At 46.6% G+C, this 13,465-nt stretch overlaps 1 protein-coding gene across 1 annotated transcript in view; it reads left to right on the top strand.

Annotated features, from left to right (window-relative positions):
- Nucleotides 1-13,465, top strand: part of TPGS2 (tubulin polyglutamylase complex subunit 2) — an 18,216-nt gene extending 4,751 nt beyond the window's left edge. The window contains exons 5-10 of the mRNA XM_018568780.1: nt 1,928-2,015; nt 3,867-3,998; nt 6,572-6,676; nt 9,975-10,070; nt 11,000-11,163; nt 13,246-13,465. Of these exons, the coding sequence (XP_018424282.1) occupies nt 1,928-2,015; nt 3,867-3,998; nt 6,572-6,676; nt 9,975-10,070; nt 11,000-11,163; nt 13,246-13,464 (804 nt within the window). The 3' untranslated portion in view covers nt 13,465. The remainder of the gene's footprint in view (nt 1-1,927; nt 2,016-3,866; nt 3,999-6,571; nt 6,677-9,974; nt 10,071-10,999; nt 11,164-13,245) is intronic.

Genomic DNA, 13,465 nt, shown 5'->3' with positions numbered 1-13,465 from the left:
CTCCGTTCTGCCCTAACATTGACTAGTCGCTGACGGCCACAATTTGCATGTTCAGACCCAGATTTTCGGCTGACAGTCCAGTCTCTAAACACTTTAACAACAGCTGCTCTTGAACATTTAATGAATTCTGCTGTTTTGCTGATACTCGCTCCATGGCTCCGAGCACCAACAATCATTCCACGTTCAAGGCTGTTAAATCGCGTTGTTTACCCATATCTTCAGAAAAAAGCCCTTCTACTGTCCTGGTAAACAACCTGCTTCTATTTATAATGGTCTGGCCCTCCAGCAACTTCAGCGCGAAATTATAGCTAATTATAGCTAATTTGCCTACAAATGTCAGGTGGTCATAATAATCCGGCCACTCAGTGTATATGTATATAGATGATGTTCACAGAAGTGGGCAGGGCAGTGGCTCAGTGGTTAACACCGTGTCCCTGCTGTGCTGGTGATTATTATTATTATTATACGGGATTTATAGAGCGCCAACAGTTTGCACAGCACTTTACAATATATGGAAGACATTACAATCACAATACAATTCAAGACAAGATGGTAAGGAGGGCCCTGCCCCTGAGGGCTTACAATCTAAAAGGGAGAGGGAAGTGATAGATGAGGAGGGAGCTGTGTGGGGATGAATTGTTTGAGAACGTGATGGTTCAGTGGTTAGGTTGAGGTGTGATAGGCTCAGTTTAGGGCTCAGTTCCAAGCAGAGACATTTCCTGGACATTTCCCCTCCTGTAATCACTGCTGTTCTCTCTCCTTGTGCAGCCACTGTGCCCGTTCAAGTGAACGCATGTAATCGCACAAGGAATGATTACGAGTATTTTTCTGTACTTGCAGGAAATATAATCAACGTTAAACTCTGGAAACGAAAATCTTTAATTTAAAATATATTCCGTAATAGCAACAAAGGACATAAATCCATGTTATGTGCTACTTTGTAGCGCTGACATCATCACTGTGTTCTAGATAGTCTGTGCAGAGAGCAAAGCTGGGGGAGGGACCCAGCTGGCTCCACCCAGTACAGGCTGCCTGCAGAAAACTAGAACTCCAGACACACGGTAGCTTGTTGATTGTTTGTGTCTAGGTTGAAAAAAAAAAAAGTTATACTCACCTGATTCTCTAAGACGGCTGGTCCTTCCAGCCTCTGCCATATCTCTCCCCCCCCGCGGCAGCAATCTAAGTTCCCGGAGTCATCACGTTCTAGAGGAGGAGACAGACTGGAGGGAGCGCTGCCGCCGCCAAGGATTGGTTGAGTATAACTTTATTTCCTAAATGAGCAGTTCAATCTTGTAGTTTGGGGGTAAACCCACTGCTAGGGCTAATACAATCTGTGCCCAAGGTTCTGCTCTGTGCGAATGCAGCCTAAATCTGCCAGACACTGTACAGTAAGCATGTGCCTTGTGTGCCGCACTAAAATGAGTATCTTTCTGCTATTATACCTGGAGATAGTAGATGACAATGTAAGTCTATAGTAGAGGAGATAGTAGATGACAATGTAAATCTATAGTAGAGGAGATAGTAGATGACAATGTGAATCTATAGTAGAGGAGATAGTAGATGACAATGTAAGTCTATAGTAGAGGAGATAGTAGATGACAATGTAAGTCTATAGTAGAGGAGATAGTAGATGACAATGTAGTCTATAGTAGAGGAGATAGTAGATGACAATGTAAGTCTATAGTAGAGGAGATAGTAGATGACAATGTAAATCTATAGTAGAGGAGATAGTAGATGACAATGTAAATCTATAGTAGAGGAGATAGTAGATGACAATGTAAGTCTATAGTAGAGGAGATAGTAGATGACAATGTAAATTTATAGTAGAGGAGATAGTAGCTGACAATGTAAAGTGATGGCGTGGATTGACAAGAACGTGTAATCTGCAGTTTTCCTTTATCATTCCCCATTGTGTGGCCCTATACAGAAACATGGATGTACGATGCCGGAAGATTTGAAGAACTTTTACTTAATGACAGATGGCTTCCTGATGAGCTGGTCTGTGAAGCTGGATGGTGAGTGAACTATCTATAGAGCAATCCCTGCACTGCCTCTGCTCCAGAGCACATTGTACAAAACACCACACCAAATGAATGGATTGGGTTACACAGAAGAGAGTGCTCCTTCCTTCCTTCCTTCCTTCCTTCCTTCCTTCCTTCCCGCAGTTCCACTCCACAACGCATACAAAGTTACTCTTCTGATGTCTTACCAGTTACATCAGTTATAGCAATGCTAGTTCCTTTGGCATCATCCACCACATCCTCCTCAACATTCAGAGGGGAGGAAGACTTGTGTAAGCCCGAAGTCACATATCAGAGCTCATGCCTTCCCTTCAGTCTTCTATCTGACCTCCGTCCTTACCTTCAGTCTTCTATCTGACCTCCGTCCTTCCCTTCAGTCTTCTATCTGACCTCCGTCCTTCCCTTCAGTCTTCTATCTGACCTCCGTCCTTCCCTTCAGTCTTCTATCTGACCTCCGGCCTTCCCTTCAGTCTTTTATCTGACCTCCGGCCTTCCCTTCAGTCTTTTATCTGACCTCCGGCCTTCCCTTCAGTCTTTTATCTGACCTCCGGCCTTCCCTTCAGTCTTCTATCTGACCTCCGGCCTTCCCTTCAGTCTTCTATCTGACCTCCGTCCTCCCCTTCAGTCTTGCACAATTGTACTGGCTCCTCTTACTCTGATGTCACTGCATCAGCTTCTCACAATGTGCATTAGAAGCTGCAGCAAGTCAGCTAGAGCTTCACGTAATTTCCTGGCTGGAGGCCGTCCAGCATCATCTAGCACTTTCCTCTCCAGCCGAAGTCTCCCTGGCTTACCTTTTTCAGTCATTGCATTTCAGTTGTTTCAGTCAGAGGTAAAGCATCACAGGTGGGGGGTAATCTGGGTCTATCTGCATGCAAATGCATCCTGCCTCGGACCTCCACTCCTCCAGACTGACATCTAACCATTAAAGTATTTTGATATTTGCATAACTCTTCCGGAGTGCCAGCGCACTGCTTGCATCAGGTCTGAGGGCATCCTGGGGCATGCTGTGATGGTTTCAGGAAGCTACGTACAGCACCCTGTCGGCCATGATCTGCCTTTATTGCAAAGGGAAACACAGAGACCCAGTGGTGACATTGCCGGGTCTAAAAGGTATGTGATGAAAACAGAAAGGTTTTTCTTAAAGAAGAACTATGGGGTCAGGGCTTTTCCCAATAGTTCTCCTAAGGGTAACGGGAGGACACAAACTAGCGTCCTCCCGTCACCCTAAGCTCAGTATACCGCGAGCTACAGCTCGCGGTATACTGAGACGCCGCAGCCAGCACGGATCCTGACATTACTGTCGAGATCCGCCCAGCTGCGTGAGTGACAGCTGGCTCTGCCTATCTAGAGGCAGAGCCAGCTGTACCCGCCCCCTCCCCCGTCCGTTTCTCCAGTCAGCGCTGGAGGATCGGAGGGGGGAGTCCCTGCAGGGAGCCGTGAGTGACAGTCACGCCTTTCTGCAGGGAGATGATCGAGAAGTGAGCGAGCCACGGTATGTGTTCCCTCACCTCCCGATCTACTGAGCCAACCTGTGACAGTCTCATTGTCACAGGTCGGTTAGAACTATGAGGCTGAGTGATTTTCACTCGCCTCATAGTTCTCCTTTTTAAGTGTCATTAGCATGTTGATGATGCGTCGGGGAGGAACCAAGGAAAGCAAAATATAAGCAGATTCAACTTCAGTTTTATATTAGAACAGTAAAAGGAAGCCTAGGAGCGGAATGATATGTGATATTGGTCTGTGATTGTAATGAGAAAACAAGGCGCTTTATTTTTCTTTACTTCTAATTGGAAAGTGTCCGTCTTCTATATCTGGAATAAAGAAATCTTCTTTTGCTTTTAGACAGTCCCATCCAGGTTGGCACTATGGCCATTAATAGCATTTCCAATCTGACCCAGCTGAAAGGATCCTCTGCCCATTCAATGCCTAACTCACCGACGTTGGAGGACTTGGATGACAGCTCCGACGAGGAAGGTACACGTAGCTTGACATGAGGAAAACTGTATTGTGCTGTATATAATCTCCATAAGAACTGGACTCTAGGCATATACACTGAGTGGCCAGATTATTATGACCACCTGATGTTTGTAGGCAAATTAGCTATAATTTGGCGCTGAAGTTGCTAGAGGGCCAGACCATTATAAATAGGGAAGCAGGTTGTTTACCACGACAGTAGAAGTGATTTGTTTCTGAAGATACGGGGAAACAGCGCGATATAACAGCCTTTGAACGTGGGATGAGTGTTGGCGCTCGGAGCCATGGAGCGAGTATCAGCAAAACAGCAGAATTTGTTACATGTTCAAGAGCAGCTGTTGTTAAAGTGTTTAAAGACCGGACTGTCAGCCGAAAATCTGGGTCTGAACGTGCGAATTGTGGCCGTCAGCGACTAGTCAATGTTAGGGCAGAACGGGGGAGGGGCAAGACTGGTACAAGACAACAGAAGGAACAGTGGTGGTCAGATTCCTCGCATCACCTTTCATCATCCCGTGGAGTCACGAGGCGGCCCAACCAAGTACTGATGGGGTGGTCATAATAATCTGGCCACTCAGTGTGTGTATATATATATATATATAAAGGACTTTTAGTTATGTACATGTGCTGTAATTCTGGAGGAGGCTCAGACAGTGTTCAGCCTGGAGCAGCCCGCCTAGTATTTTTATCAATGAATAGTAGACATTCATCACGGCGCCCCCATTGTCCAATCAGAGAGCATCTAGTGTTTATTAATAAAAATATAAGGCATTCACTGAATGACCGCTGTACCAAGGTAATAGAGGGAATGTCGCTCAGCATGACAGCAATACCAGGACCCAAATGATCGCTGTAAAATCTCTGGCTACTACAGTGCTTTACAGGCTCCCCATTGCCCTGCCGGGTATAAAATATTGGCCCAGCTGGATCAATATAAGCATACATAAAGATTTATACCTCGAGTTCTACTTTAAAGCCTATCATTGGACACTTTCCCCTCAAACCCCCCCTCCTCCCACATATTCAGTAAATACCTTCTGAAGCTGTTTTAATTCCTGTTAAAGCAGACCTTCCCCCTCCTTAGATCCATTTGCAGTTCGCCTTTTTACCATTTCCGCTGTTTAATGCTGGAGAAACATACTTGCAAGCCCAGTGACTTGTGCGTCGTTCTCTGCTGCTGCACATCCGAGCCCGAGCTGCAGGGCACAGCGAGATCTGGTGCCGGGACATATACTGTACTGTAGTAGATATGTTGCCAAGGTGTCAGAGTGAGATGAATAAAATAACTGCTGAATGAAGGCGCTTCCTCTCGGGATACGTGACATACATATTCCAAGACGCTGCAGGAGTAACCTGAAAACGTCATTCGCGCCTAGGTGAGAATTTAGGAAGGGAGAGGTTTAAAAAAAAAAGCATTGAACAGGAAGGTCCAATGTTCGCCGCTCCTCTCTATCTGTGATGCCAGGAGTCCTAGCTAATGGATCCACAACTGCGGCCAACCGGCCACCTTTATCTGGCATCATCTCTCCCCTCCAACGTTCTGTTTGCTGAGGGGACTGACTTCCAATAGGCAGTGTCCACTTCACCCAGGTAGTGATGTGCACTCTGGAAGAAGGACCCCCCAGTGAAGAAGGTAGAAGACTCAGGACAAGGGTTGGGGGGTAGGAGAGTGCCTGAAGTTCAGTGTGCAAGAAACACTGGAGGGGAGGGGGGGGGATTTATCAATACTGGAGCAGATTTGCACTGCAATCAATTAGCATCTCTGTCTCATTTTCAAATCTTACCTGAGCAAACTGAAGGGAGATGCTGATTGGTTGGTTGCCATGGACAACTGCTCTAGTTTCTGTCTGCCCAAGTTTTGATAAATTCCCATCACTGTCCTTAGGATAAATGTATCCTAATGGCATTGTCCCTTTTTTAAAGTCACAATAAACTCAGGAGGTAAACATTAAAAAAAGTACCTTAACTATTAACAACTATAGGGGGAATTTATCAAACCCGGAGCAGACACAATCTGGAGCAGCCGTGCATGGCAACCAATAAGCTTCCCTCTTTAGTTTGTTCATTTACTATTTGAAAATGAAAGCTGATTGGTTGCCGTGCACAACTGCTCCAGATTCTCTCTGCTCCCGTTTTGATAAATCCCCTTGAATGTATCTTATTTGTTGACAGGATCGAGAGGTGAGCGAACGCCGGTATGTGTTCGCTCACCTCCCAATCTACTGAGCCGACCTGTGACAGTCTCATTGTCACAGGTCGGCTAGAACTATGAGGTGAGTGAAAAGCACGCCCCTCATAGTGCTCCTGTAAGGTACTTGAATGCCTTTTTAGGTTTATCTCCTGAGTTTAGTGTCACTTTAAGTGCAGCACAGGAGAAGTCTTTATGCAAGAACAGAAAGTGGCAGTAAATCTGATGACCTTCCAACTCACCTGCTTTTCCTTCTCCCGTACATATTTGGGGGGAAAAAATCAGGGGAGGGGCTGACCCGTGGAATCCTCAAATCATTTTATGATGTCGGATAACAATAGCGTGTGAAACATTCTACAATGTATTAACATCCATTTCAATGCTTAAGCACATCCGGATCGGCCGCATTTTGATTCCAGGAACGTACTATTTGAGTTGGACCCATGTAATGGGAATGGGAAGGTCTGTCTGGTGTACAAGACCACCAAACCAGGTGAGTGAGAAATATTATGCATATATGTCAGTGAACAGTTGTCAATTGTCGATTTTTAGTTCTACCTTTCACTTGCTGTCTTTTGTGAAGTTTTGTACAGTGATCACAGTTAGTTGGTGCAGAGCTCCGGTTGGTTTCACGACTCAGGTTGGTGGCTCATAAGAAGTAATTGTTGGTTTTAAAATTCCATTATGCATGGTGAACATAGGAAAAGGGACTGGCTGCAAAACCACAAATCCAAATATATTGCCAATATGTGGGCTTTATATCTTTTTGGCTACACCTGGCTGTAGACGTTTGTGTCTCCGCCCCTCCCACAAGAACTCATAGAAAGTGCCAGTCCCCAGTTGTGTCTTTATTAAACATTATGGAGAATCCATCAGGGGAGTTCCATCTACATCAAACTGGAACAACCATCTATAAGCAGGGGTGGGGCATGCAACACATGCCGCACCCCTCGGACACTCGGCCCATCCATCACCCACATATACTGTAATGGTGTTTTACCATCTCTGCCCTGGCAGTTTGACAGTTCACATCTTCAGCCATATAACTTGGATCATTACCACCTGCCCAAGACCTTTGCCACCATGATGATTAGATCATGGAAATAAAACACGGTGGTTAACAAACCTTCACACCTCCCATCCTGTTCTTGGACAATTGACATCTGCCTTGACACATTCCGTGGGGACTGGACGAAGGTAACGGAGGTACCTGTGTGGCTATAAATGCTGGGTTATATTCCTGACACTCATTAGAACTGAAGAAGCAGATTTTATAAGCAGCAAATTATTAGGGGCCCATTCACACTGGTGGAAGGCATTAAGCATCGCACCAGTGTGAATGTGCCCTAAATGTGAGTCACCACTACTAGTTCTACCATGACCTGGGTAAATGACAAACTTGACACACATCATGGCATTGTTGTACCATTTGTTTGGCTTTGTAACACCTTTTCTGGTTGGAAAGAACCAGAAATTGCAGTAGACATATCTGACCACTGAAGTCCACAAGAGATGCCACCGAACACAGAACATTAAATATCAGTTTTGGGCGGTGTTGACCTTAAAAGTTGGAATCTCAGTGCAAAACATGAACCCCCTTCCAGCCTCTCTAACCAATCCTGCATTTTATTTCTTATCTTGTAAAGCAAGATATACAGTGGTACCTCGGTTCACAAACTTAATTCGTTCCACGATTCTGGTCGCAAACCGAATCAAATTTCCCCATAAGGTTCAATGTAAATAAGATGTATCCGTTCTGACCCCTGCGAACGTGGTCGCGAACTGATTTTGGTCACGAACGGAATCAAATTTTTCCATAGGGTTCAATGTAAATAAGGTTAATCCGTTCTGAGCCATATGTAAACATTTTTTACCCCCATGCTTGCTCTGCAGTTTCTTGTCACCTTCATTACCGCTCTGCGCATTCTGGTTACCTTCATTACCGCTCTGCACGTTCTTGTCACCTTCATTACCGCTATGCACTTTTTTTTTACCACCGTGCTTGCTCTGCACTTTCTTTGGAGCCATGCTGGATTGAATAATACTGTACAGTACTGTGCTAAAAAGCACACAAAAAAAGCTTCACAGCAAGTGTGCACAGGTCTATCTGCAACCGCGATCTAAAGGAAGCCACGACCAAGTGTCAGAGCGGGGAAGATGGCCCTGGTTGTGTTCGTCACCCGATGTGGAGTTCGCAAACGGAAGCAAAATTTTGCCGAACTTTCTGTTTGCGAACCGAAGCGTTTCATGAACCGAGGTATTACTGTACTCCTCTCAGCCCAACATCTCAGTCCCTTGCAGTGGTCATTTTTGGGTACGGGGAACCGCTAATCCAGCTCTGCAGATGTGCCTGTGCCAACCAGTCCCTACAGTCCCCTTGCATTGACCTCACTTCTCTTCTTTATCCTGAGAGAACCACACCACTGGACAGCCAATAGGGAAGTCATCGGACGAAGAAGGACCCCGACTCGTAAACAAAAAAAAGAGGAGACATGACTTGGGACTTGAGGAAGTCTTTAATTGAGTAGAAGGGGCATTTCTTTTTTTATTTTTGCCAGTGATCAGTTACAGGGGGATTGGGGAAAGGGGTGTGGGGGAGATAGGGGAAGCCCAGAGATGGGCTTTAAAAGTATCCTGAACTTTTTAATGTATTTATTTATTTTTGCCTAATGGAACTTTTCTAATCGTCTTCCCGATGCCAAAGACATATTTATTTCCATATGTGGCAAGTTAATTAATGGATCGGTATTTCTAAAGGTTATATTAATCTGATACGAAAGTAAGAGTTATGCTGCTAGTCTGGAGCTTGGGGTGTAAATCTAGATGTTTATACCGTTCTTATTGAATTACTATATATTGCTTGCACAGAAATCCATATTACATCTTCAGCAGCGCTGTATATTCATTCTGATGGATCCAAACTTACAGCCGGCCCTGGCGCTGATAGTAATTACTGTGCGCCCAATAACTCAGATGATATATTGTCCTCAGTGTGCCCCTGTGCGCCGCTCACCACTGTCTATGCCATGAATACAATCCGCCTGAACACCCAACCAGATAATAACACACGAGCGCTGTTATATAAACCTGTGAAAGAGAGAGTGTCTGCGGTGCCCCTCACTAAGCAACAATGGCAGCCGCTCAGATCAATTTATAACTGGCACAAGGAAAGGTATGAGCAGGGCAATACAGAGGGCATGGCAAAGATTCCTTAGCACTCTCCAACTAGACCAAAAAAGCCCTATTTAAACTGTTTTAAAAGTTGATATCTAGGCTTCCGCTATCCCAACCTCCCTGTGACTGATCACTGGCATTATCAAGGTTTATTGTTTAAACCTTTTAAATCCCCTTTTTTGCTCACCTATAGCCGTGGTCATGTGACGCTCCTGTCCCAAGTGTTAACTCTTTTCTACTTAAAGGAGGTTGTGTCCTTCTTAGGATGTCCATGTCACTGCATGGTGATGCAGACACGTCCTATTGGCTTTCCAGCGGCGAGGTCCTCTCGGCATCCAGGAGAGGAGTAACACCAATGCGAGAGAACTGTCGGGGACCCGGAAATGGTGCCGGCGTGGGACCTGGATGGTGGATGAGTATGTCTTGCTTTTACAAATGAGATAAAAGCAAAAAATGCAGGATCGGTTTAAAGGGACTGGGAGTTTAATATCTGCCCAGAGTTAGAGACCATGTCAGGTCTTAAAACAAATCAAAACAGCACTCCTATGCAGTAAGAGAGGTAATATACTTACCTCTGGAGCCCATGGCTCTTACCGCTATTAATCTCCTCACTACAGGACACAGCAATGGCATAGGGGTCAGAGGAAGAAAGCAAATCACGCGCCGGGGGACACAGAGGCCAACGAAGACTACAGTGATGAAAAGGAGTGGAGGTAGGAGACAATGCCTCTTCTATTGCAGGGGACAGCTGTTTTGATTTGTCTATAATTTAAAAAAACAGAGGGTTTTAGTTGCATGCATTTTGCAAATGCCGTTGAATCGGTACTGCCACGTTGAGGAACCTCTATAAAGTGCTGAAGGAGTTTGGGGGTCTGTGTTGAAGGGATATTGACAGGTTTTGCAGTGCCATACAAGTCAGATGCAGGTCAGCACAGTGCAGGGATGGTGGGAGCCGCTCATAAAGGCCATAGCAGGACCAAGAACTCAGCCCAGGGATGGTGGCATCCCCTCATAGTGGGCAGAGAACATGGATCAGACTCAGGAGTTCAGTGCAATGATGGTGGAAGCCCCTTGTAATGACCACAGCAGGTGTGCAGACCCTGGAGTTTAACGCAGGCATTGCGGGGAACTCTTATAATGGGCATAGCAGGTATGCAGACCTGGAAACGCAGCACAGGGGTGGTGGGGAGCCCTCATAGTGGGCACAGCAGGTGTGTAGACCCAGGAACCCATCACAAGGGTAGCAGGAGCCCCTCATAATGGGCACAACAGGTGTACAGACCCGGGAACGCATCACAGGGATGGGGGAGCCCCTCATAATGGGCACAGCAGGTGTACAGACCCGGGAACTCAGTACAGGGATGGTGGGAGCTCCTTATAATGGGCACAGCAGATGTACAGACCCGGGAACTCAGCACAGGGATGTTGGGAGCTCCGTATAATGGGCACAGCAGGCGTACAGACCCGGGAACTCAGCCTAGAATTCTCACAAGTAGAGTCCCTGAGAGATAGAAGTAACTGTCAGGGGGGATAACTCCTCAGCATCTACCAGCAATATCCGTTTTGAGTTAAGTGACTCTTGATGTTTGTATGTATGCTCCTTTACTGAAAGCCTTCCATTCCCTTACCTTGTGATTCTCAGGAGAGGTGATACCTGAGCCCAGCATCTGGTTCCTGGACCGAGCACTCTATTGGCATTTTCTTACGGACACCTTCACTGCTTACTACCGGTTACTCCTGTGCCACCAGGGGCTGTCACAGTGGCAGTATTCCTTCACAAGTTACGGCCTCAGCCCACAAGCCAAGGTGAGTTGGAGTATAAATTCAACCCGCTGTCCTCTAATATCCCTGGATAGTCCCTTTAACAACTGCTACTATGCTCCTAAAAACAACTTATGTCTATCATTGGGCAAAATATCAAAACCCCCACGTCCCTCTAACAACCCATCCTGCATTTTTTTTGTCTTACCTTGGAATGAAGATATACTTTATATAGTTGTGTCCCTTGTTGGCTCTGTTTCTGGGTGTGGTGGACCGCTAATCAAGCACTGCAGATGTGCCCCTGCTGGGAAGTCTCCAGCAATCCCCCCATACTGATGTCACTCCTCCTCTGGATCCTGAGAGGACCCTGCCCCTGGACAGCAATTAGGAAGTGTCCATGTCACACAGGCAGTGACATGGACACCCAAAGAAGTAGCCCGCCTCCTCTAAACATAAGACAAGAGAAGACTTGGGACGGGAAGGTCACATGACTGCGGCTTTAGGTGAGTACCAAGTGTTTGTTTTTTTTTTGGTAATGCCAGCAATCAGAAGGGGGGCGGGGAGGGGGATGATAGGAATGGGCTGTAGACCACCTATAAAGAATAAGTGCACTGGTAAAAGACGTCATCTGATGGAGCAAAAGGGAAAAAATACAAAGTTTAGCAGGAAGTCTGATGACTCAGGGCTTAGTGATTATAGAATCCATACTAGCCACATCATCGGCCCCTATTCCAAGAGGGGAAGTCTCTCACTTTGGAGAAGCAGCGCTTGAATTTAGATGGAAGCATTACAGTAGGTATACCCATACAGGTTGTGTTGAGAAGGGTGTAAAGCAGGGGTGCCCATTCGGTCGATCGCGATCTACCAGTCGATCGCAAAGTGAACGCTGGTAGATCGTGATCAGCTGTGTCCTGTCTTCCCGCGGTGCGGCTGCCGGCTGAATGTGTCAGACGCCACAGACGGGAAGGGGTGGGACACCTCTCCCCGTCTGCGGCCACACGAGCACCGCGGGAGGACAGGACACTGGCGCACGAGAGGAGACCTGGGAAGCTGCTGCAGTGGAGGTAAGAAAAGACAGACAGGAGAGAGACAGCAGAGAAAGTGAGAAAAAAGATAGCATACAGAGAGAAGAGAGACAGCAGAGAAAGAGAGAGAAGAGAGACGGCAGAGAAGAGAGATGGCAGAGAAGAGAGACGGCAGAGAAGAGAGACGGCAGAGAAGAGAGACGGCAGAGAAGAGAGACGGCAGAGAGAGAGAGAAGAGACGGCAGAGAGAGAGAGAAGAGACGGCAGAGAGAGAGAAGAGACGGCAGAGAGAGAGAAGAGACGGCAGAGAGAGAGAAGAGACGGCAGAGAGAAGAGAAAGTGAGAGAAGAGACCTCAGAGAGAGAGCAGAGAGAAACAGGGGAGAGAGAAGAGACAGCCAAAAGAGGGCCGGTTCACACCACAAAGTCTGCGTTCCAGAGTGTTCAGCCTCTAGAACGCACTGGAACACAAGTCGGCCGGCTCCCTGTGTTCAGGGGCGGGAGGGGGCGTTGCATTCAAGTCAATGGCCCACAGTGTGATCACCTTGCAGCATTTTTGCAGATCGCACTGGACCAGAACCCAGGCACTAATGCCTGCGTTCCGGGTGCGGGCCATCGCACTGCGGGCGGAGGTGTGGCTGCGGTGCCATTGCCTTCAATGCATCGCCACGCCCCCTCCTGCCCCTAAATGAAGGTGCATTTGAAAAGTAAATCTCCAGATGAAAAATTGTGGGCCCCCGGGTGTAAAGGAATCAAAAAGCCCCCCCACCAAATCAGTGTGTAGCAAAGTAAAGCCATCTTAGAACAGAAAAAATTCCTATGTCTCATTCCATCACATATCCCAAAAATAAGAGCATTAGTCCTCATTTCAGGACAGTGGGCGGGGCCACGCAAATCATTCCTTTATGGCCCATCAGCCTGATGGACTAGAAGAAAGCATTAGAAGCCTAACTAAGACTCTAACTTTTTATTTTATCTTTACAATACATAAAATAGTTTTTAGTTTCGGCTTTTCTTTCCAATCCTGACGCTTCTCCTGATTCTCAGACATACCAAATGTCATTTCATTGATATCCAGCGATGATCTTCCTCTTTTGTGACAGCAATGGATGAACATGTACAAACCCATCACCTTCAGCCCCACCACACTTTCCGAGGATCCTGAAGCTTTCACCAACAAGCTGGATCCGAACAAGATCTTCAAGAGCAAAAACAAAACTCCGGTGACCAAGAAAAAACTTCCCGGCCCACCTGCCGCCCAGAAGTCAACCCTCACCCCTTCCAAAAACCCAGCGCCGCCAGGGGCGGCGACGCGAAAATAAC

This window comes from Nanorana parkeri, unplaced genomic scaffold (genome assembly GCF_000935625.1).
Source record: "Nanorana parkeri isolate BGI_ZX_2015 unplaced genomic scaffold, ASM93562v1 scaffold1242, whole genome shotgun sequence".
NCBI lineage: Eukaryota > Metazoa > Chordata > Amphibia > Anura > Dicroglossidae > Nanorana > Nanorana parkeri.
This window is presented reverse-complemented; position numbering and strand designations above follow the sequence as displayed.